This window comes from Salvia splendens, chromosome 10 (genome assembly GCF_004379255.2).
Source record: "Salvia splendens isolate huo1 chromosome 10, SspV2, whole genome shotgun sequence".
NCBI lineage: Eukaryota > Viridiplantae > Streptophyta > Magnoliopsida > Lamiales > Lamiaceae > Salvia > Salvia splendens.
Window position 1 is genome coordinate 30,085,604 of NC_056041.1, and position 25,231 is coordinate 30,110,834.

The window sequence follows — 25,231 nt, forward strand, 5'->3', positions numbered from 1 at the left end:
CGATTCTGCATGGCTAATGAGGACGACATACCTAAGGTACACACTGTGCGTCGTTATTAGACATTCGAGATTTTATAAATTAGTTCGATGCGTACCCAATTTTTCCTAATTCGACGTGGTCGGTTTTGGTTCAACGTATTCGAAGCTGTAGATTAGGATGCAGACGTTGATCTTGGTACATGGGTTGTATTGATTTTTAAATTTTGCGGAGTGTCAATTGCTATACACGTCTTCATCTCAACCTTTTGACGGGTCGCTAATTTGATTTTGTGAATTAGTTCAGGCAATTGGCCGAATGAATGCCTAATTCGTGGATGTTTAAACTCGTTTGAACCGTAGTTTTTATAAATGATTGTTGGCTTCGATTGTGTTTTTTGGATTGTAATTTACTGGCAGCACCTATGTGCTTATGTATATTCATTATTCTGAATGGGTTTGGTCTTTTTTTTGTTGAAGTTGTGGTGTTGTACTGATATCGAACATGTTTAAGGATTTTATGCTAATTCCGACACCTTTCGTTCAGTTACAAATCTGTGTTTTGCTTCATAGGGTGAACGTAGGCATCATGAATTGACAACCTTGTTGATTTTATTGGAGGAAATACTTATGAATCATTAAATCAATATGTTTCTCATATCTTTTATAATCACCCTCATTGGCTCAGAAACTCGCAAGCGCAAACGATTGGATAGGGTTGGAATTTCTCCTGTGCTCGACACAATACCTGCTCATGTTAAGCATTTAGATAGACTTGTTCGTGTCACTGATCGGGCATGTGTGGATAACTTACGGATCGATAGGAACACATTTGGGCGTCTTTGTCGTATTCTTCGTGATCGTGTAGGCTTGATAGACCAGAAATTCGTCACTGTAGAAGAACAAGTTGCTATGTTTCCGTGTGTTGTTTCCCACCACACGAAAGCTCAGATAGTTGGGTTCAGATTCATGCGGTCATCCCAAACCGTGTCAAAGTACATACACACTGTGCTCCGTGGGCTGCTGACGCTACACAATCTTTTTTTAGTAAAGCCCACTCCTATAGATGAGGCTTGCTCTGACCGGCGTTGGAATTGGTTTCCGGTTTGCACGCTAAAGCACCATGTTTTTTGATTAGTCAAACTTGCAGAATTAATATATCTCCGTGTAATTAATTTTGGTTATTCAATACAGGGATGCCTTGGCGCATTAGATGGCACCTATATCAACGTCCGAGTTTCGGTTGCTGACGCACCTCGTTACAGAAACAGGAAAGGGCAAATCACGACAAACACACTTGCCGTATGTGACCCACACCTCCGCTTCACTTACATTCTGCCAGGATGGGAGGGATCCGCTGGCGATTCAAGGATTTTGCGGGATGCAGTTAGTAGTCCTCTCGGTCTAAAAGTGCCTAAAGGTAATAATCTAACCAAGTATGCGAATCATCTGTTGGTTCTATACTAAAGTAATCATCCAATTTGTTCGGCGCCAAGCCAAATGTAGTCATCCAGTTGCTGATGTTTGTGTCAGGTTGTTACTACCTCGGGTGGAAGACGCTGCACAGCGTGAGACCGAGTAGAATTCAGGAATTTTGCATGAGATTAACGTAAAAATCAACAGTAAAAAAAATGAAAGAAGCACGGCGTTACCAACTCATCCATGCTTGTGCCCTCCGAGAACCTTTTGACGAATGAGGGAAGCCTAAGGTAATCCCTTTCATCGTTGTTGGCCATCTGATTTTGTCAAACTCTGAAGTGGGAGACTTGCTTGATTAGTGGAGTTGAATTGGGGGTTTTAATACTGGAAAGTAACTTCATACATGGAGTTTGAAAAGATTTGATGTTGGCTAGACACTGCCATGAATTGAAGATTAAAGGGTGGGTTGGTTTGACTCAAATAAATACAGCCGTGTAAAAAATTAAATGCACTCAACCTTCCATATTTTCGGAAAATACATATGCCTTTTTTTAATGTATGTACAAACAAATCATGGAATTGCAATTTGCATCGGCACATTTTTTATTTATATGTATAAGACCTAAATTGAAAGATATATTGGCATGCCCATAAATCCATTTAATATGAATCCAAAATAAATTACATTAATCGTACTCTTGTAAGATATTTAGCATAAGGTAGTAATTACAATATCCATTTAATATGACTCCAAAATAAATTACATTAATCACACAGTTTGAACAAGTTCAACAATATACTACAAAATACTACAAAATATTAGAGTTGTGTCCGATCATATACAGTCATCGGATGTAAATGCATCGCCAACTCAAGTAGTTATAGTCCTACAGATTACTTCCCTCGATGTTAATATAGTCTGAGGTTAAACATCCCAAAACAGAAGGATCACTGAGCTCCACAAAAACCACAAACCCGGGAACAAGTGTCTGATGTTTCCAGCGCTTAAATCATCTCATCTTCTTCCAAAAGGTCAAAAACAAATGCTGCACGAGCAACTTCAGCCAGCCCTCAAAACAGGTCCATGAGCTCCAGCTCCTTAACTAGCTTCTTAGAAACATAGAATTGTTGTTTAAGAGTTAAGCCGGGAATACCTTTCAGTTGGTCAAACACTTCAGACCTTTTTGTACTAAGATCGAATTCGTAACCAATCCTAGCCGAAATCTCTTTAAGTCGCTCGTTTGTGTCAGTGTGGATCTGGCTCATAAGATGAAGCACTCCATCCATCTTGTCATCTAATTTCCTTTTCTTCACAACTTTCTTAGCCACATTAGGCCCACTCCGAGCCCCAGCCCCAGCCCCATCCCCACAACCTGCCCCTGACCCAGACCCACCAACTGTCCCTGCCCCTGCCTCTGAACCAGATACACCACCTGCTCCAAACACATCCCCGGCACCAGCCCCAGCACCCCCTCCCTCAGTATAGGACTGACTTTCATCTACCATCTCAGGGAGAACTCCATCCGGGAATGATTCGTCCGGAAATAGGTCCTGCAGCGTCATGTGTTGGGATATTCCAGCATCGTCAGTCGGGTACTCTTTAGTACCGTAGATTCTTCCAACTGCATCACTGACGTGAACCTTATTGGGACCATTAGCACGGTCCTTGCCGAATATCTCCTTCCAATCTTCTATTAGAGACCATGATTTGTTCCTCATGTACTTAGCATTGCTATCTTTATGTGGATATTATATGTAAACATACAATTGGTATTAGCAAAGGCAAGTATATTAGTATTTGTTTCTAACAAGCCGAATCATATAGCATTTACCAAATGCATATAAAGTTTGATATTGTTTCATACAAACATATACAATAATCAACGCATCATACAAAATCAACTCTTCAAATGCAAATACAATAGACACAATTTCGTTCATAAGGATATTGTTCCATACATATACCGAATCATTATGATATTTTGCCAAACATAAACTAGGATTTAGCAATTGCATATACATAAGATAGTCAGGAGCCTTTCTTTTCAAATGCATGGAGAGTTAAAATACCACATACCTTAACAAATTGAGCCCATTGTTCATCATCACACTCAATTTTGTATTTACCGTCCGAGTTGAACCCGATTCCACTATGGTTAAGCATCATCATGAGCGACCCGTAATTCTTCTTCCAAGTTGTTATCTTCGAGTAGATATGGGGGTGAGTGAGGATATCGGTATTGGGAAATTCAAGCTTGATCGCCTCCCTGATACGTGTTAGATAACCTGCCCGGTAACCATTATCTCCCCTCCAACCATTCGCTGCCAATTCCTTCATCGTAGCCAAGAGGATCTCTTCCTCGCGAACTGACCAAGTTCGCCGGGACCTGTCGGTTTTCACATTCTTTGCGGTTCCAACGTCGTTGCTGCCTGCAACTAGATTTGGGGCCATTGAAACTGGGTCGCTCACTCTTTTCCGAGTTCGTTAAACACAACAATAAATAATGTAAAAAATTATTACCCTCGAGTGGTGGGCTACCATCTTCTTCGGCATCTCCGAGCTGATCACCGACCATTGAAAATCAAACTCTGAATCGGTTCAGATCAAACACTGCAGACAAGTATATTGCAGTCAAATTGATTCGAAGTGAATGTTGATACAAAACATACCGAAATTGTCGCCCTATCCGAAGTGAATGTTGATAGAAAACATACCGTGAATCTTAACACGCAGTACGTTATCGGAAGTTGATTCGAGAGAAGCGGTCCTCCGATTTTTGTGAAGCGGGAGTTTGGTGCGCGTTCATTAAATTTGGGGGCGGGTGTTTAATTTGTATGTGAATTTTAGGGTTGATGAGGACAAAGTTGGAATAAAGCAGTTTTTATGAGGACAATTTTGTCCAATCCACATGCTATCAAAGGTTTGTGAAGGATGAATCAAAGCAAGTATAACTTTCTTGGTCCTATGAATCATACCAACCAAAACTCACATGAGATATGGTAAAGTAAAAACAGTCATGGTTTTACTGATTGCAATAACACTATCTGACCCATCCTAATCACACCAAACAAACGTACCCCTAGAATATAGAGAAAACACTACGACAAATAAAGGACAATTAGAGCTTAGCTGGGTCTACGGAGACTTAGCTTAGGAGGGAGCCATCTGGAGACTCCGAGCAACGACGGAAGGAAACTCCATGAGCTCGAGCTGCACGACGGCGGCTGGAGATCCAGCGATGAAGACGGCGAGGTCTCCGTGACAGCAGCGACTCTGGCCATCGCGCACCACTGGCAGCCGGGACCGGAGGCGGAAACTGTCTCAGCAACGGGCAGTGGCTGTCTCGGCGGAGTGGGAGCCGTATGCGTAGAGAGAGAGAGACGATGACTCCTTTCCTTCTCCGACGGTGTGACTCCAGTGGAGACAAACAGCGACGGAACTGCGTGGCATCGGCGTCGGAAGGAAATGGCGTCGGCGGGACGCCTCCGTGAGACGGACTGCAGTGGCGGCCCTTGGTTTCACCGTGAAGAAGAGAGAGAGGGAGGAGTTAGGGTTGTTGGTGAATTAGGGGGGAAAATGTGGAGATGAGAAAGGAGAGACTAGGGGTGGGTCGGTACGGTATACCGTACTGACCGTGCCATACCGCATACCGTACCGAAAAGTACGGTATGAAAAAATTCAATACCGATACCGTACTGAATTATCGGTATAACGAAATTCCGGTATACCGGAAATTCGGTATGATATTTTTTGATACCGGTTACCATACCGTTTTTCCGGTATACCGTAATAACGGTATGGTAACGGTAACGGTATACCGTAATTCGTCCATCACTCTATTTAATTTTATATTTTGGTTGGCATGTTACCAAGTATCATATTATATTTGTTGTTGCCGATGATATTGATCTTTAGGTATCTTTTAATATATATTTATGGATTATTTTGATTACATATATTTTTGTTTAGTAATGATAGTTTTAGATATTTTGGATGATAAATGATACTTTTGCATCATAAAATGATAGTTTGAGTGGATAAAATGATAGTTTCAAATGATAAAATGATACTTTTGTTTTAAAATGATAGTTTTAGATTTTTTGGATGATAAAATGATACTTTTGCATCATAAAATGATAGTTTGAGGGGATAAAATGATAGTTTCAAATGATAAAATGATACTTTTGTTTAATAATGATAGTTTAGATTTTTTGGATGATAAAATGATACTTTTGCATCATAAAATGATAGTTTGAGGGGATAAAATGATAGTTTCAAATGATAAAATGATAGTTTTTGTTTAATAATGATAGTTTTAGATTTTTTGGATGATAAAATGATACTTTTGCATCATAAAATGATAGTTTGAGGGGATAAAATGATAGTTTCAAATGATAAAATGATGCTTTTGTTTAATAATGATAGTTTTAGATTTTTTGGTTGATAAAATGATACTTTTGCATCATAAAATGATAGTTTGAGGGGATAAAATGATAGTTTCAAATGATAAAATGATACATTTGTTTTAAAATGATAGTTTTAGATTTTTTGGATGATAAAATGATATTTTTGCATCATAAAATGATAGTTTGAGGGGATAAAATGATAGTTTCAAATGATAAAATGATACTTTTGCATCATAAAGTAGGGGTTATCATATGATCACAACCATATACATATATATATATATATATATATATATATATATATATATATATATATATATATATATATATATATATATATATATATATATATATATATATATCGGTATACCGAATCTTCGGTATATAACGAATATTCGATATACCACGGTATACCGGTATACCGTGGATTCGGTATATACCGAAGTTTCGGTATACCGTGGATTCGGTATACCGCGGTATACCAAGGTATAGAAAAAATGATACCGTTACCGTACCGAAACACTGCGGTACGGTATCATACCGTACCGGAAACTGCGGTATACCGAAAAATCAGTATTTTTGGTATTTTTTCGGTACGGTAAGTCCGGTATTTCGGTATAATTTCCCACCCCTATGCATGTTTTAGTGATTGTTTGATCTAAAACATGATTATAATTCAAGTTATGAGCATGATACGTGAGAAAATTACGCGAATAGAATTTGTCTAAATATTCAGCTAAATAGATCAAATTCATGTGATCGGTTTTTAATGCACGCTTCCGCTGCCAACCCCTTCAATTGGTATCAGAGCCAGTCTTTGGCTCTGATTGTTTGGATTTAAATTTCGCGAAATTCATGTATGCATGTGTTATTTGATTTCGAAGCATGTTCTTGTTGGTTTTTGTTTAATTTAATGCATGTTAAACTCAAGAACAATGAATCAAAGAACTTGAATTTTTCGATTGTACGAGACGTGGTGCGCGATCGAGGCAGCGTGGTCGAATGAGTGGGAGCCGAGGGATCGAGGGTCACGGTGCGACGCGCAGACGAGCATGGGCTCGTGCGCGCCGCCGACCGAGACCTAACCCTAGGCGGTGCCCGCACCAAGGTCGACACGGTGGCTGGCGTGGTGCGGCGGTTCGACCGAGAACTCGCCGAGACACCGAGACGCCGATAGCCCAAACTCTAGGCAGAAGGACCGAGACGAAGCTCCAAGCTTCTGGCCGAGACGTGCGCACCACGTTGCGCGACATGTACCGGAGCAGTGGGAGCAGGGAGTCTCGGATGGGTCGAGACAGGCCATCGCAGCTGGCCGAGAGGAGCCTCGCCACCGCGCATGCTCCTGGCCGAGAGACCGCGACACCCGACGAGCCAGGCGGCCGAGAGGAGTCGCGCCACCGCGTGAACTCCTGGCCGAGACGCTCGCGAAGCCTGACGAGCCAGTCGACCAAGACGCTGGCGCGCGACGTGAGCAGCTGGCCGAGACGCCGTGCGCGTCGTGATCCGACGACGAACTCGTCGGGTCTTCGTCGATCATCGTTCGTGCGAACCTCGGGCGATGGGATATTGATGAAAGATTATTTTAATGATTATTTAATTTTTAATTAAAAGATATCATTGAAATATTATTGTTTGATGGAAATAAAATCCTTTTGGAAGATTTACCTAAATTTTAGGAATATTTTTATTATTATCTATATCTATGGAAATAAATAATATTATTCCTAGATGGTATAGATGAGAATAATTTAATAGTTTCCTAATATTTATATATCTAGAATCCTAATTAGTATAGATATGTAAGAATACATTAAATAATAAATCTAATCTTCCTAATCTTGAACATGGAAATAATTCGAATTTAATTTTTCATATCTTATTAAGAATTAAATAACTTAATTATTTTAGATATATTTTATAGTAGACATGAATAAGAATTAGATACTAGAAAATTATTTTCCTAAAGGAAGACCCCAAATTATGAATAAAAGATTAATCATCCGGCATATTAAATTCCAACAGAATTTAATTAAGCCTTAATCTGCCTCAAGTCTAAGGATAATTAAATAAAAACCATAACCCAAAATATCTGAACTGTAATTACGAACTCAGCGTTTGTATATGGACTCCATCAATTGGTCTGCAATTTATGAAGCTTTTTTTTCTTATATTATTGCCACCTGCTCTGTAATCCTAAGAAATAGCGAGTTCGTAAGAGCGGACTTCTCAAATATAAATAGTATGAACTAGAATATGGTTTCCAATATTACCGCCACCTGCTTTGTGGGGACAATAATCCTAAGAAACTACGAGATTCAGAAGTTCACACAGGATTTATGTGATAGTTTGATCTTGTTAGCAGCACATGAGCATTGTTATGGGAATGTGTTGTAGGAATGAGACTCTGTAATGCTAAATTTGGTGGTCTTGCTTAGGCAACATTAGGCGGTCATGCCACTCTGTGGTCTCTGGACTATTTGTCGATGACCAGTAAAATTGTAAGATTTTAATGCGTATTGACCTCCTCTGGAGGATACAAAATTTTAATTTTGCAGTTGTAAGATTTTAAAAAGTTTTATGGTTAATCTAATCAAACTTCTTACATAAGTTTATGACAAATGGTAAATACTTTGTTTTGCAGTGCAAATCAAATCGTCAATATGTCATTCAATCCTCTTTCTGCAATTCTTAAAGAAAACAAACTCGAGGGCCAAAATTACATAAAATGGAAGCAAAACTTGGATATCGTTCTCACAGCAGAAGAGTACAATTTCGTACTCACAACCCCGCGACCTCCAGCGCCGTCGGCCAACGCAGCGGCATGAGTCAGAGATGCACACAGACGGTGGCATAAGACGAATGAGATGGCTAAGTGCTATATGTTGGCATCTATGTCATCAGTGCTCATGCATAAGCATTCATCCATGGAAACTGCCGCCGAGATCATGCAGAATATCAAGAATCTTTTTGGTACTCAGAATCGAACGGCTAAGTCTCAAGCCTTTCGGAGTATCATGTCGAAGACAATGATGGAGGGCTCGTCTGTGAGGGACCATGTCCTCGAGATGATGGGCCACCTCAACCAAATTGAGGTCTTGGGAGGGACGATCGATCCCGAGTCCCAGGTGACTATTATCCTTCAGAGTCTTCCCCCTAGCTTCCAACAGTTCAAGCTCAACTTCGAGATGAACAAAAGGAACTACACCTTGGCAGAGCTGTTGACTGAACTTCAGTCGGCAGAGGACCTTATGGTCCAGGCTAAGGCGGCCATTATGACTTCTGTGCCTCGTTCCTCTGGCTTTAAGCCTAGCAAAGGAAAAAGGCAGGCACCAAGCTCAGAATAGGGCAAAGTGGCTAAGGGAAAAAGAAGAAGAGGACAAACAAGAAGCCCACGAGGAAGTGTTTTAAGTATGGTGAAAAGGGGCATTGGAAGCCAGACTGCCTTAAAAAGGGCAAGCTACAAGTATGCACCAAGCCTTATCGAGTCATGTTTGGCTTCGAAGTCTACTTGCACTTGGGTTATTGACACAGGAACTACTGATCATATTTGTTTTGATCATGACATAATGCAGGTGACAAGACGGCTGCGTGATCATGAGATCGAAGTCCAGCTGGGCGACGCTACAAAAGTGGCGGCCGTTGCAGTGGGAGACGTTTATTTGCGTTTTAGTAGTGATAGATTTTTTATTTTGAAGAATGTTTTATTGATACCTTCTTTTAGAAGAAATTTAATTTCAGTTTCTAAATTAGTTTTTGATGGATATTCGATTTCTTTTAATGACAACTGCGTTATTAAGAAAAAATCTCTTATATCTGTCGTGGTATCATGGAAAACGATCTGTACACAATCACATCTACACAGTTTAATAATCGCAAATCAGAACTCAATACAACATCGAAAATTTCAAAGAAACGAAAAGAACCTTCAAGTTCAATGAACGAAACGTACTTATGGCACCTTAGGCTTGGTCATGCCAATGAAAGGAGGATCCATTCTCTTATTCAACAAGATCTTATTAAAGGTCTAGAGGAGAAATCTTTTCATAAGTGTGAGTTATGCTTAGAAGGCAAGATGACCAAGAGGCCTTTTCAGGCTAAGGGCAATAGGGCCAAGGAAGTACTTGAGCTCGTTCATTCTGATGTATGTGGACCAATGTCTACTGTAGCAAGAGGTGGTTTTCGATACTTCATCACTTTCATTGATGACTTCTTGAAAATTGGATACGTCTATTTGATGACCCACAAGTCAGAGTCTTTTAACAAGTTCAAGGACTTTAAGGATCAAGTGGAAAAGTATCATGGTAAGAGTATCAAATGCTTGCGATCTGATCGTGGAGGCGAATACCTCAGTGCTGAGTTTTTGGACTACTTATCGGAGTCGGGAATTCAATCCCAACTGATTGCGCCGAGCACGCCCCAGCAGAAAGGCGTGGCTGAAAGAAAGAACAGGACCTTATTAAAAATGGTCCGATCGATGATGAGTTATGCACGGCTACCTACTTCGTTTTGGGGATATGCCTTGCTATCGGCAAGCCATATATTAGATAATTTACCGTCAAAATCCGTACCTACTACTCCTTATGAGTTGTGGACGGGGCGCAAGCCCAATATAGCACATCTCAAGATTTGGGGTTGCCCGGCTCATGTATTAGAAAATGATCCAACTAAGCTAGGATCTAGGACGGAGGTATGTATGTTTATAGGGTACCCCAAAGGGACGAAAGGTTATGTATTCTTTAGTCTCCGAGATAAGAAGTTGTTGTGAGCACTCAAGCCACATTCTTAGAGGAAGACTATGTAATTAATCATAAACCCAGCAGTGAAGTGACTCTTGAAGAGCTAACTTCTGTCACAAGTACCATTAACCAAGAACAAGTACCAAGTGTACAAACAATTCTCGAAACTTCAACTTCTACACCAAGCATTGTAGAACCGCGCCGCAGTGGGAGGGTCTCGCATGAGCCCGACAGATACATTGGTTTGGGGGAATCCATGGATCACTCATCGGACAACAATGTGTTAGATCCCTGTAACTTTGCAGAGGTGCTGGCAGATGTCGATCATTGCCAATGGGTGAAAGCAATGGATTCGGAACTACAATCTATGATAGACAAAGACGTCAAACTTTTCTTTTATTAATGAATGCAATAACAAGCGCAAGGAACCTCGTGTTCAAGTGTTTAAGAACTGGACTCACAGAATTTTGTATTTGCTCACACAGCTTCTTCTCGGACCTTCTTTTGGCATGTTGTAGAATGATTTTCCTGTTTCAGCTTCTTTTAGAATCACCGTCCTGTTTCAGCTTTTTCTCTCTTTATCAGCTTTTTTTCCCTGTGTCTGTTTCAGCTTTTTTCTCTCCTTTTCTCTTTTTTCAGCTTTTTTTTCTCTGTTACAGCGCTTTTTTTCCTCTTGCTCTATCAGCTTTTTTTTCTTGTTGTCTCAACCTTTTTTTTCTCGTTTCGTTTCATCTTCTTCTCTAACTCCCTAACCTTCAATGAACACGAAAAAATTGACAGATATTAATTTCAAATTTCAAAGCTTACAGGCGGGTGTATGCACATAAAAGTTGATTTCTCACCTTCTGTTGAAGTTCTGAACAAGATTCTTCTTTCCCTTTTAACTTCTCCAAAAGATGTGAAACTGTCTCTCTAATTGGCGATGCAGTGATGATTTCAACTCCACTTGAAGGTTCTGTAAATTTTATACAAGCCTTTTCACTGATTCATCTTTGGCCTTGCATTCCAGTCGTGCTTTCTCAAGCTACATGAAGAAAAAGACGAATACATAAAGCGTGAAATCAATTCCATATAATGTTCTGATACCGATTGGAGGAGGGGGAGAGAGAAAGATGGTTGGCCGGCAGAGAGAAAGGAGGAAGCAGGTGGAGAAGATTAAGGGAGAGAGCTGATTCCTATTTTTATGCTTTTCAAATATTTGTTATTCGGTTGCCTTTATTTTAGCACTAGAATTGCCTATATATAGAGAGAGTCTCCTAATAGAGAGATCATCTTGGATAGATCATTTTGTATTGGACGACTTGGTCGTAGGCCTCTGCGGAGGAGTGCTATTTTCCTTACTTGCTATTCAATCAAAGTGATCGTTTCTTACATTATTGCAATTACAAACCAGTGACTCAAATCAGGGAGCATCTCTCGTGCTTTTTTCTCTCGTCTCGCCTTTCCCTCCTCCAATCCGTATCATGTTCTCTGAGATATTATTCAATCTATACCAAATTTGATTTTATTGAATATAGCATACCATTGTTTTTATCTTCTGGAGCTCATGTACATCAACTTGTTTTCTAACATTACCCGACTCAACACCTCTAACTCGGTTCGCAAAATTGAATGAGCTGAGAGTCTCGCTTAAGTCTTGATCCGATTGCCTAATTTGTGCACACATCGATGTTTTAGAATCACCACCTGCAACACAACAAGCGCATTATTTATTGCACAAGACTAAAAAGATATGTTTGGAATGAAAATGGGAAATCGATCCTCATAGCAAATCAAACTTACCTAATGGATCCTGGAGTAAATGGGTGAGCTTTGAGTTCCTGAAAGCTGCAACAGTTAGACACCAATGTCAGGCTTCATATTCAGAGGTGTAACAACTAAGGGAAAAATGAAAAGACTTTTTTGTGTTGCATCACCAACATGTATGATATGTGGCCGCTTTTATTTGCTAAGACAGATATTACATCTCCAAGAGTAGAGAGTGACCTATTGATGTTCTGGGCTTCTTTAAGCCGCTTGCCTTGCACATCAATTTTTGCAAGCCACTCATTTCCTGCTAAGTCAACAAGCTAAAGTTTTCTTTTCGGAGCATGCTAAGAGAGAGAGAGAGAGTGCCCCACATATAATAAATAGAGGTGATATAGAATATACAAGGCTGTTAAAGTCATTACCAGTAAGAGAGTGCTCGTTCACATCATTTGATCTTATAGCCCGAGCACTACTTCCAGCTTGTAGAACATTTCAGACTAGTTGGATATTTTCCACTTTGGCTTCAACAATACCATGTACATGATGAGATCCCTCAGAAGCTTGCTTTATCTTCAATCTAAGAGTTATTGCACAACTAATAAGTTAATTTTGTAACTACATTTTCAAAACGGTTCAATTTTTTTATGAGAAACAACAAACTTACTTCGTGGATGTTTCTATAACCAACAAATTGAGGTCACTGATGATCTATATGAAATCATAAGTCACTACATATCAGAATCCGAGAAAGTAAAGGTCACTGCACAGATAATTTGAGGTGCGAACAACGATCTTGTCCTATTTATTTGAGAGGATAAAGTAGTTATTCGGGCACAACTCTATCACAGATTCATAATCACAATCTAGAAACCCTAAACTCTAAACAAGCTACAAATGGAACAGTACCTTTAGACGATGAAAGAGAAATTCCTTATTTTCTTCCTGTTTTGTCAGCGTCCATTCAAGCTCTTTGACCTAAGGAAATTATTGAACATTTGTTATACATGTATTTATCTTTAAAAATATGTACTTCGATGGATCAAACTTTTCTTTTATTAATGAATGCAATAACAAGTGCAAGGAACCTCGTGTTCAAGTGGTTAAGAACTGGACTCACAGATTTTTGTATTTGTTCACTCAGCTTCTTCTCGGACCTTATTTTGACATGTTGTAGAATGATTTTCCTCTCATGTTTCAGCTTTTTTTCTCTCTTTTTTTCAGCTTTCTTTTTTCTCTTTTTTTCTCTTTTTTTTCAGCTTTTTTTCTCTCTGTTTCAGCTTTTTTTCTCTTTTTTTCAGCTATTTTTCTCTTGCTCTTTCAGCTTTTTTTTCCTTGTTGTCTCAACCTTTTTTTTCTCTAGTTTCGTTTTAGCTTCTTTTCTGTCTCCCTGACCTTCAATGAACACGAAAAAATCGACAGATATTAATTTCGAATTTCAAAGCTTACAGGCTAGTGTATGCACATAAAAGTTGATTTCTCACCTTCTGTTGAAGTTTGGAACTAAGATTCTTCTTTCCCTTTTAACTTCTCCAAAAGATGCGAAACCTTTCTCTCTGATTGGGGCATGGCAGTGATGACTTCAACTCTACTTGGTTCTCTAACTCTTTTAATTTCTCCCAAATGTCTTTGTAAAACTGATCCTTTCCCTAGCTTTGTTTTCAAGGTTCTGTAGATTTTCTTCGAAGCCTTTTCAAAGATTTATGTTTGGCTTTGCATTCAAGTCGTGCTTTCTCAAGCTACATGAAGAAATAGACGAATACATAAAGGGTGAGATCCATTCTATATAATGTTCACAGAGATAATATTCATTCTATACCAAATTTGATCTTCTTGAATATTGCATACCATTGTTTTTCTCTCATTTTGTTTCAGCTTGTTCTCATACTCCGTGACCTTCAACAAACACGAGAAAATCGACAGGTATTAATTTCAAATTTCAAAGCTTACAAGCTGGTGTATGCACATAAAAGTCAATTTCTCACCTCCAGTTGAAGTTTGAAACAAGACTCTTCTTTCCCTTTTAACTTCTCCAAAAGATGTGAAACTGTCTCTCTGATTGGCAATGCAGTGATGACTTAATTCAAACTAGCATTCCTGTTACTTGAAGATCAATCAGCTAATTCAAAATCCAAAACTACAAGTCAAGTCAATTCAGTTCAATTCAATACCTACATAAAAACTGGATTAATAAGGGTTTAGGGTTAAAGCAATCTGTTACGATCTTCCTCCACGATCGACCTATCTTAGCTCAACTCCACCGAAGCTCCGCGATAAAACGCAAGCTCAACACTTGAATGATCAATGGAATGGATTGCATTAACAATGATAATGTTCTACAACCAAGAATATAAGCAAAGAGGAGCTCACAATCCACGATCGGAGCTTAACAAACATTCAACTAACAATATCAACGACATTTTAAAGAAAGAGCAATTACTACTATTTATACTCTGTTTCCTTAGCTCATCTTAGCTCGCCTCTCTTTCGCTTGAGCGTCTCTCTCATTGGCTAGCAACACGTCACTACCTCCTTCTCATTGGCTCATGCATTTCTTAACTAACGCCACGTCACCAACTAACACAATATAGCATGCATGGCTCGTGCTTACGTTGCATGCATGTGTATTATAGTAATGCATGCAACAATACCCCCCTCTTAAGGTTCCTTGTCCCCAAGGAACCACGGAAATCGAGCTTGAATCACATCTGCGAACTCCCATGAAGCATCGGTCGGGGACTTCCCTTCCCAATGTATGAGCCATTTTGCCACTGCATGATTCTGCCTTTTCACCATTTTCCTATCCAGAATTGCTTGAGGAATGGCATCATTTACATAGGATACATCAGGTAATTCAGTGATAGGGCCAGATGGTGGAGAAGCCGACTTCAATAAAGAAACATGGAACACATTGTGGATTGCGGCCGAAGATGGTAGATTTAGCTTATACGCAACTGCACCAATTCTATCCAATATCTGATAAGGTCCAAAGTATTTAGGCTCGAATTTATGATGCTTACCTCTGATAGAGTTCTTTATATACTCCCTCAACTTCAGCCAAACCCAATCTCCAATCTCAAACTCTTTATCAGTTCGATGTTGATCAACTTGTCTCTTCATTCGGTCAGCTGCTTTCTGTACATTCCTCTTGAGTATAGCAAGCATATCTTCTCTATCTCTCAGAGCCAAATCCACTGCCTCAATATTCGAGTCACCAGGCAGATAAGGTGTGTGTAGAGGAGGTTCAAATCCATACAATGCTTTGAAAGGAGTCATTTGAATACTAGAATGATAGGCGGTGTTGCAATATTCGGCTAATCCCAACCATTGCAACCAAGTATGTGGCTTTTCACCCATAGCACACCTCAGATAACATTGCAAACTTCTATTTACTATCTCTGTTTGGCCATCAGTTTCTGGATGGTAGGCCGTGGAATAAAGCAACTCAACACCTAATAAACTCATAAACTCCTTCCAGAAATTCCCCACAAAAATAGCTCCTCTATCACTCACAATCTTCATTGGCATTCCATGGAGTTTAAAAACTGAATCCAGGAATACCTCGGCCACTTTTTTTTGCTGTGAAGGGATGAGATAAGGCCATAAAGTGCGCATATTTACTCAGCCTATCCACTACCACAAATATAGTATCATAACCTTGAGATTTTGGTAAGGCTTCAATAAAATCCATTGAGATATCTGTGAAGATAGCAGCATGTATTGGAAGAGGCTGTAATAACCCAGCTGGAGAGGTGTTGCTCGGCTTATATCTCTGACAAGTTACACACATTCTGATAAACTCCTTATCATCTTTCCTTAATTTTGGCCAGGTAGAACAGCTATCCTCTTAAAAGTTCCCAATACTCCAGAATGGCCAGCCAAAGCAGATCCATGAAAGATGGACAAAATCTGAGCTTTTAAAACCAAGTCATTTCCCACCACTAACTTCCCTTTCCTCCTTAACTCTTCATTGATCCAGGTGAACTTTGGATGGAGGTTCACATTCTGTTGTTTCTCTGTTATCAGCTTCTTTATCAGAGGATCCTTCTTCCATGAATCCTTGATTTTTGCAATTAACTCCAGAGGAATTACAAGAGAAGTCAGTGCATAAACCATCACTTCAGGTACTCTGGATAAGGCATCAGCTACAGAATTTTCACTGCCTTTCCTCTATCTGATCTCATAATCAAATTGCATGAGCTTAGTCATCCAAGCTTGTTGAGTAGGAGTAGTCAATTTTTGTTCTATCAAGTACTTAAGGCTCTGATGATCAGTCAAGATAATGAACTTCCTGCTCTGTAAATAGTGACACCACTTCTTGATGGCCATCAGAATAGCTAGCAATTCTTTTTCATATACTGATAAATTCTGATATTTAGGTGATAGAGACTTACTAATGAAGGCTATAGGATGCTTATCCTGCATCAACACAACTCCTATCCCACTTCCCGATGCATCAGTCTCTATTATAAACTCTTTAGAAAAATCAGGCAAGGCTAGCACAGGAGCAGTAATCATGGCCAATTTGAGTTTCTCAAAGGCTTCTGTGCTTCTGTTGTCCACCTGAATATGTTTTCTTTGATCACCTCAATCAATGGTCTAGATATTACTCCATAGTTATGCACAAACCTTCTATAATATCCAGTTAAACCCAAGAAGCTTCTCACTTGCTTGACATTTTTAGGTTGAGGCCACTGTTTAACTGCTTCAATCTTTCCTTCATCAGTGGCAACTCCCTTATCAGATATAACATGACCTAGATATTCCACTTTTCTACACCCAAAAGTGCATTTACTTCTTTTAGCTAGCAAGCTATTTTTCCTCATCAGCTCCATAACCAACCTGAGATGATGCTCATGAGCTTCTTGACTGTCACTGTAAATGAGGATATCATCAAAGAAAACCAATATAAATCTTCTCAAGTAACTTCTAAAGATGGTATTCATTAGGTTTTGAAAAGTGGCTGGAGCATTTGTCAAGCCAAATGGCATGACTAAAAACTCATAATGCCCTGAATGAGTCTTAAAGGCTGTCTTATATATATCCTCAGGCTTCATTCTGACTTGCCAATAGCCGGATCTTAGATCAATTTTAGAAAACCAAGCTGCTCTTCCCAACTCATCTTTTTTTTTAATCAAACACCTTCACGGTGGAGGGTTCGTGGGTCCCTCATCCCTATATATCAACAAAAAGCCATTACTTGATTACAAGAGGACCAATCTTTCTAAAGCTAGAGTGACAAAAACAATTTACACCACACCCTATTACAAAAACACCACAAGAGTAAATAGGGGTCAATTCGGGGATGGACCGACACCCACATACTCTACGGAGTCCGGTACAAAGCAAGATCGGTGACCACTTTCCGTGCCTCGTGCTACTCTCGTTCATCATCTCTCACCTGAAGATTGGGGACTCCCATTTCGTCCATCCGGATGATGGCTCTAATCCTTCTTGGAACATTTTATGGGGACATTTGTTGGAAATTATCTTGTTCCACTCCCATTTTGGCGAGCAAATCAGCCGCTTTGTTGCCCTCCCTATGAATGAAGGTGGCCCGGAAAATATGTCCGCGTTTGAAGCCATGCAAAAGGGCCATGACGCGACGAACTTGTGTCGGGCCCCAAGTCGTGCCATTGAGCAACTTAATAGCTTGTTCTGCATCTGATTCAATCCCAGGTTGAACTCCTTCGCTACCTCCAACCCATAGTGTATGGCCATGAGCTCGGCCTCAAGAGCCGATTGAACGACGAGGGGGGTTGCAAATGCTGCAAGTAATTTCCCATTGTGGTCCCGTACAAGACCCCCTCCGCCACCCTTGTTTGTTGCCTCAAGAACGCCCCATCCATGTTAAGCTTGATCCATGTGCGTTCCGAGGGGTGCCACTTAACCGGCATAACTAACGGTCTCGGCCCCCTTGATGTGACCATTGGTCATGTTGTTGTGGATGAACATGTGAACCTGCCAAACAACGTTGTACGGTTTGAACTGAATTTACTCATGTCGACTCCTATTCCTCTCCGCCCAAAGGAACCACAGAATGAGGCATGGAATGACTCGACTAAGCTGTCTCCTATCATGCTGTTGGGTCCTAGCGGACCACACTTGCAACCTGTCCGGGATGGTGTCGTTCACCCTAAGAGATGGGGTCGAGCCTTCGAACCAACTGTCGAACTCCCTCCAAACACATGCTGCTCCCCACCCTCGGATGAAGAGATGTTGAAGGGACTCGGTGTTAGGCCTCCGTGGGCAGCATTGGCACTTCGACGCAAGCTCAATCTTCCTCCATTGGAGCTTGGAGTCAACCGGTATCCTGTTTGACAATAATCGCCAATTGAAGATTGCAATAGATTTTGTAAGGCCAGCCCTCCAAATGTCGTCGAGACCTTGGATTCTCGGCCTTTGCGTACGAATAGTCTCCCAGGTCGTAGTGAGCGAGAAATCCCCGAGTCGAGAAAGCTTCCATTGAGGGACGTCTGGTTCTCCCGCGACGATTGGGGTATGGAGGATTTGTGTGATAACCTCTTGTGGCATTCCAGCCTGGTTGTGAAGTTGACGTAACTTAGCCTCATCCCAAGTTCCACCCCCAATGTAGTCCGAGACCTTGGCCGATGAGGCGCCCCTATCGTCAAGGCAGATCTCGCGAAGGGGAGATTCACCAAGCCAAATGTCATCCCAAAAGTAGGCATCGCCCTGACCGAACTCCCATCTAATGTGCGGATTTGCTTGATTTCTCACTTTCATTAGCCGCTTCCATGTCGGGCTACTTCTCCCCGAAGGGGAGGTCGCAAGGGGGAAGTTTTTATGACAATACTTGGCCTTCATGTATCTAGCCCAAAGTGAATTTTGCTCCCGGAACCTCCACCAAAGTTTGATACTGAAGGCCCGGAGGACTTCTTTGGTTTTACGAATGCCGAGACCCCCTTCAGGGGTGGGGAGGCAGATCTGATCCCACCCAATCCAATGTGTCTTTTTTCTCTCTGTTGACGATCCCCAGAAGAATCGGGCCATCTGCTGATCCAATTGCTTAAGGGCCCCGGATGTTGGTTCAATGGCCTGGAAAATGTGCAGCGACACCGCTTCAAGTGTGCTTTGGAGAAGTGTAAGCCTACCTCCAAAGGAGAGGTGTCGATGAGCCCACCCCGAGATTCGTGCAGCAATCTTTTCCCGAAGGAACATAAACATATCTGTACGTTTGACACCACGATAAATAGGAACTCCAAGGTACAAAAATGGGAAAGTACCTCGTGCGAAGCCTCCTTCATTTTGTATAATGTTGGCGCACCCTTCATGTTGTTCGGCAATGTAGAAGTTGCTTTTTGCCAAGTTAATCTGCTGCCCGGAAACCTCGGCATATGTCTCCAAGCAAGTCCGCAGCCGCCTAAGAGGTCCCTCCGCTGCTTGTGTGAATATCACAATGTCATCGGCGTAGGCGAGGTGGCTTATTTCCATGCAGTGGCGAGTAGCTCTAAAAGTCATCTCTTTCTTTCCCAAAATGAGCTTGTCTAATTTTCTCGAGAGGTACTCAGCTGCAATTACGAAAAGTGTCGGAGATATTGGATCTCCCCGTCTGAGGCCGCGGGTGGACTTAAAGAACCCGGAGGGGGCGCCATTGACCAGCACCGAGAACCAACACGAGCCCACAGATCTCTCAATCAAAGAGACCCACGGGGCCGGGAAACCCATCCGGTGTAGCACTTTCAAAAGGAAGGGCCATTGTACTTGGTCGTAGGCCTTAGCCATATCGATTTTTACCGCGACATTAGGGGCCGGCGCACATCTCGAGAGCTCATGGAACATCTCCTGTGCCAAAAGGACATTATCATTGAGGAGCCGTCCCTTCACAAATCCACTCTGGTTTGGTGAGATAACCATAGGGATGAGCGAAGTCATTCTCTTCGACATTATCTTTGTGATAATCTTGTTGACGACGTTGCACAGGCTAATGGGGCGGTAGTCGCTCCACGACTCCGGCACAAGCTTTTTTGGGATGAGGACAATGTTTGTGGCCGTGACGCTACGTGGGAGGTAGGCACCCCCGAAGAATTGGCCAATAGCCGCCACCACGTCCGGCCCAACCGTCGTCCAACAGGCCTGGTAGAACAAGGCCGTGAAACCATCCGGCCCTGGGGCACTATCCCCGGAGATGTCAAAAACAGCCTTTTTAACTTCCTCTGCGGATGGGGGGTCGGGAAGAGCAGCCACTTCATCCAAGGGTGGGAGTTGATGGATCAAATCAAGGTCTGGCTCGGACAAAGTGAGGGGCCCCGGGGCCAGGAGATCTTGGAAGAACTCCACCGCCGAACTTCTAATCTCCATTTCGTCCGAGATCTCCAGACCGCCCACATTGATCTTGTGGATGCGCATGAGGATCCTTTTTTGTTTGACCCAACTTTGGTAGAATTTAGTATTCTTGTCGCCCTCCCCTAGCCATCTTAGGGTAGCCTTTTGTCGCCAGAAGTCCTCCTCCATTTTAAGGAGTCGAATGTACTCGACAATGCATCTATTGATCTCTGTCCTGTTCTCCGGGGTTGACCTTTCTTCGAAATCGCTTTGGGCCAGTGCGATTTTCACCTCCATATCCCTGAGGTTGTTATGGATGTTCCCAAAGGTCTCCTTGTTCCACACCTTTAGGATTCTCTTTAGTCGAGCAAGTTTGATTTGGAAATTGAGGAGGCCTTCGGACTCCGTCGGTTGGCTCCAATCTCCCCGAACAAGGTCCTCAAATCCCTCGTGCCTAATCCACATGTTTTGGAACCTGAATGGCCTACCCCCGCTGTTGTTGCTTGTCACTTTGCATCTTACCAACACAGGCCCGTGGTCCGAGGCAATCCGGGGCAGGTTCGTCACCCGAGTAGTTTCCAAGGTTTGTGCCCATCGTTCGTTCACAAGGATTCTATCCAATCTTTCAAAAAGGCCATTCTTGGCCCACGTGAACTCCGACCAATCAAATCCCGGGTCTAGTATCCTGCAGTCCTCAATGGCCTCCGCAAAGTCCACCATTTCAGCTTGGCGGTTTGTGTCACTCCCTACTCTGTCTCGCGGATGGAGAATGGTATTGAAGTCCCCTCCAATCATCCAGGGTGTACCCTCCAAAAGTATAGAGCACTCCCTCAATTCATCCCATAAATGAAGTCGTTCGGTCCTCGTGCATTTTGCGTAAATCGCCGAGACACACAAGTGGCTAGCAAGGCGAGGAGATCCAAAGCGGCCGGATAGGGCCTGATCCGTATCTCTCTCGGCCGCGAAGCTGGCCCCTTCCTCAACAAACACCCAGATCTTCCCATTTCTATTCGAGCCTTGGAAAGCCAGCCCCAAAGCCTTTGAGAACTTCTTCGGGTTAGGGCTTGTGAGCGGCTCCATTATTGCAAGAAAGTGAATATTATGAGTCTTAATTAATCTTTTAAGAACATTTTGGGTAGGCGCGTTAGCAACTCCCCTAACGTTCCAAAACATAAAGTTGACAGACATGATTAATGGGGGAGTATCTTACCCGGTGACCGTGAGAGGTCCCCCTGAAATTCCACCATTCGTAGTCGGTCCTCTCCTAGGCATTCCTCCTCATGCATGAGCATGGGATCTTCCCCATCGGCAAACGGGATGGTTCGGGGAATCCCCTCTTTATCTCCCTCCCCCTCCAGTTCATCATCATCATCTTCTAAGAAGTCTGCATTCTCCATGAGAGAATAGTATTGATTGGAGCTTAGGACGTTTCGGGCTGCTTGAGACCCTCGGCCCCTTGCCGCTCCCCGTGCGCCCCCTCTCCAACAAGTGAACGCTCCTCGTCGTGAGGGCGTGTACCTGTTCGTGGCTCCATGGAATTCACCACCACGATGGGTAGAGCTAGCAAGCACTCCGATGGTTTTAACGAAGGTTTCTCGGCCATTGGAACTCTCACCACCTTCATGGACGCGTACAATCGGAGCCAGGTCAAAGTTTCCATGCACTTCGCCCATGATGTCCGGACCCGACCACTCCCTCGGCTCGGAGCCATTAGCCGAGGATCCGGCCTTTGGCTGCCCCTTTGACCCTTTGTTTTTCTTTTGATGTTTCCACTCGTTAGTGCTAGCCATTTCCTTTGGTTGTTCCGTTTTGTCCCTTCCCCCTTGACTCTCATGGTGTGGCTGTCTCGGTGTTACATTATTGTAGTTCCTCTTCGGGGGACGCTCACCATTGCCCGCCGTGTAACACACCTCACTTTTGTGTCCTACATGCCTACATTCCATGCAATATGCCGGGATCTTGTCCCATTTCACTTTTAGCACCGTCTCACGTCGACAAATATCTAGGATGAACTCCTCGGGAGGTGGCTTCGTGATGTCAATCTCAATGAAAATGCGAGCAAACGAAAGTCTCGACTTGTTGGCCGTAGCACGATCCACTTGTATCGGGGTTCCAAGCAATTTACCGATTGCAAAGAGGTATAGGATATTTGTCTAGTAACTCTTCCCAACTCATCTAGTAACTCTTCTATCACAGGTATAGGATATTTGTCTTTAACCGTTATAGCATTCAAGGCTCTATAATCTACACACATCCTCCAAGTGGAATCTTTCTTCTTAACTAATACAATAGAGCTTGCAAAAGAACTCTCACTGTGCCTTATAACTCCAGCCTTTAACATATCCTCAACCATGGTTTCAATCACATCTTTTTGGTGTGCAGCATATCTGTAAGGCCTCATGTTCACTGCCTCAGCACCATCTTTCAACACTATCTTGTGATCATGCTCTCTCTGAGGAGGCAATTTTTTTGGTTCCTCAAATATCTCTGTATACTCATCAAGAATTAGTTGTAAGTTCGGCCAAATCTCCTCCACACTAATCTCATAGCAGCAGCTAACATCAATCTCAGCCTCGGGTATCCACTGATTCAATTTCCTTCCATTCACATCTTCCTCCTCTGGATTCAGTATGTGTAAGAAATTTAATTGTTCAGCTTTTGGTGACCATCTTTCCCCTTGCAGCTTCACTTCCTCACCCTTAATTTTGGAAACCATAATGAGATTATTGAAATTCCACTTAATCTCACCCAAAGTAGACAACCATTCACCCCCTAATATGAGATCATAAGTTTCTAGAGTTATGAGATAAACTTCAGCTTGAAACTTAGACCCCTGCATCTCCCACTCCAATCTGCTACACTTCTGATTACATTGTAGGATCTGTCCATTTGCCACTTCCACAGCTTTTGAAGTAACAGGAAGCAGCTTACAACTAAGTTTCTGAGCCACTTTAGCACTTAAAAAATTATGAGTACTACCAGTGTCTATCAAGATCCTTAAGATTTTCTTCTGACATCTACCTTTAATCCTCATTACCTGGGGTCCATCATTTCCCCAAACCGCATGTAGTGAAAGCTATAACTCAGACTTCTCCTCTACTTCTTCTTCATCAGTTTCCTCTTCTTCCTCTCCCACTTCAAGTAACTGCACCACATATGATTTTTTTTTGCTGTAGTGATGGTTTGGAGTAAACTTCTCAGTGCACCAGAAGCATTCCTTTCTTGCTTTCTTTTCATCAATTTCCTTAGGAGTCAAGTTTGTGCTAGCTCTAACCCCCCCCCCCAAACTTAGTAGCATCCTTATTACTTCCACTCCAATTACTCAAGGTTCCCACCTTATTAGTAGCAGTCACAACCATAGGTTTGCTACTTGAATAATAGCTACTGTGAGATTGCACACTGCTCTGATTCACTTTAGTTTTCACACCTAGAGCTCTAACAGTCAGCTCTTGCAATTTAGCTAAAGAATAAGCTTCAGCTAGTGCTTTAGGTCTAAACATACGCACTGGCATTTGCAACTCATCAATTAATCCAGATAAAAAAGAAGCTCAAGGCTTGATCTTCTCTAATTCCAGCTCTAGGATATAATTCATCAAAAGTATCCATATAGTCTTGGAGCGTACCTTTTTGTTTGAGGTTTCTGAGATCAGCCAATGGATCCTCATATGCGTGCGCACCAAATTGAGCAGCTAGAGATGAGCTATAGCACGGCCAGTCCGCATATGCCATATCTCCATGCAAACTATCAAAACCTCGATGCCACTGTAATGCCTTCCCTTCCAAGTGAATCGCGGCCACTCTAACCTTCTCTTCCTCTGGTACTTTAGCTACTTGAAAAAAATATTCGGCTCGCATCATCCATCCTTCAAAACCGTCACCATCAAATTTAGGAAATTCATATCGCGTTGATCTTCCCCAATCGTTTCCATTTTCGTACCGATTTCCTCTATTACTACCCTCACCAGTCTCCGTTTCCTTATTCCTTTGATTTTGCAAGTTAATTGCAGTAATTGATTGTGTCGGCTCCATAATTTCGATCTTATGCTCTTCTCGCATCTCCTGCATTTTCTGCTCCATCATCTCCATCATTTTCTTCTCCATTTCTGCGCCTCGAGTCACCGTTCCGACGTCCGGAGATCGATTGCTCTGAATACCAATTGTTACGATCTTCCTCCGCGATCGACCTATCTTAGCTCAACTCCACCGAAGCTCCGCGATAAAACGCAAACTCAACACTTGAAAGATCAATGGAATGGATTGCATTAACAATGATAATGTTCTACAACCAAGAATATCAGCAAAGAGGAGCTCACGATCCACGATCGGAGCTTAACAAACATTCAACTAACAATATCAACGACATTTTAAAGAAAGAGCAATTACTACTATTTATACTCTGTTTCCTTAGCTCATCTTAGCTCGCCTCTCTTCCGCCTGAGTTGTCATCCACGTGCGTCTCTCTCATTGGCTAGCAACACGTCACTACCTCCTTCTCATTGGCTCATGCATTTCTTAACTAACGCCACGTCACCAACTAACACAATATAGCATGCATGGCTAGTGCTTACATTGCATGCATGTGTATTATAGTAATGCATGCAACTCAATCTACAGCAAGAAATTGAGTTTAAAAAGCCAATAACCGATTTAAAGAGTCTCTATCT

At 42.0% G+C, this 25,231-nt stretch overlaps 1 protein-coding gene across 1 annotated transcript; it reads right to left on the minus strand.

Annotated features, from left to right (window-relative positions):
• Positions 1-10,729: 10,729 nt before the first annotated feature.
• Positions 10,730-12,654, minus strand: LOC121751027 (kinesin-like protein KIN-14R). The gene is made up of 5 exons (XM_042145726.1): positions 12,525-12,654; positions 12,321-12,365; positions 12,061-12,224; positions 11,381-11,562; positions 10,730-11,291 (listed from the first exon to the last, which is right to left on the minus strand). Exons 1-4 carry the CDS (start codon positions 12,586-12,588, stop codon positions 11,503-11,505), a joined length of 333 nt encoding a protein of 110 aa, XP_042001660.1. The 5' UTR covers positions 12,589-12,654; the 3' UTR covers positions 10,730-11,291; positions 11,381-11,502.
• Between the last annotated feature and the right edge of the window lie 12,577 nt (positions 12,655-25,231).

What these genes read in the sequence shown, in the direction of transcription:
- LOC121751027 (XM_042145726.1), bottom strand. Translation starts at nt 12,588, where the DNA reads ATGAGTGGCTTGCAAAAATTGATGTGCAAGGCAAGCGGCTTAAAGAAG. An exon ending in GAAGCCCAGAACATCAATAG is followed by an intron (nt 12,366 to 12,524) that starts GTCACTCTCTAC and finishes TAACTGTTGCAG; the next exon opens with CTTTCAGGAACTCAAAGCTC. An exon ending in TTTACTCCAGGATCCATTAG is followed by an intron (nt 12,225 to 12,320) that starts GTAAGTTTGATT and finishes GTTGTGTTGCAG; the next exon opens with GTGGTGATTCTAAAACATCG.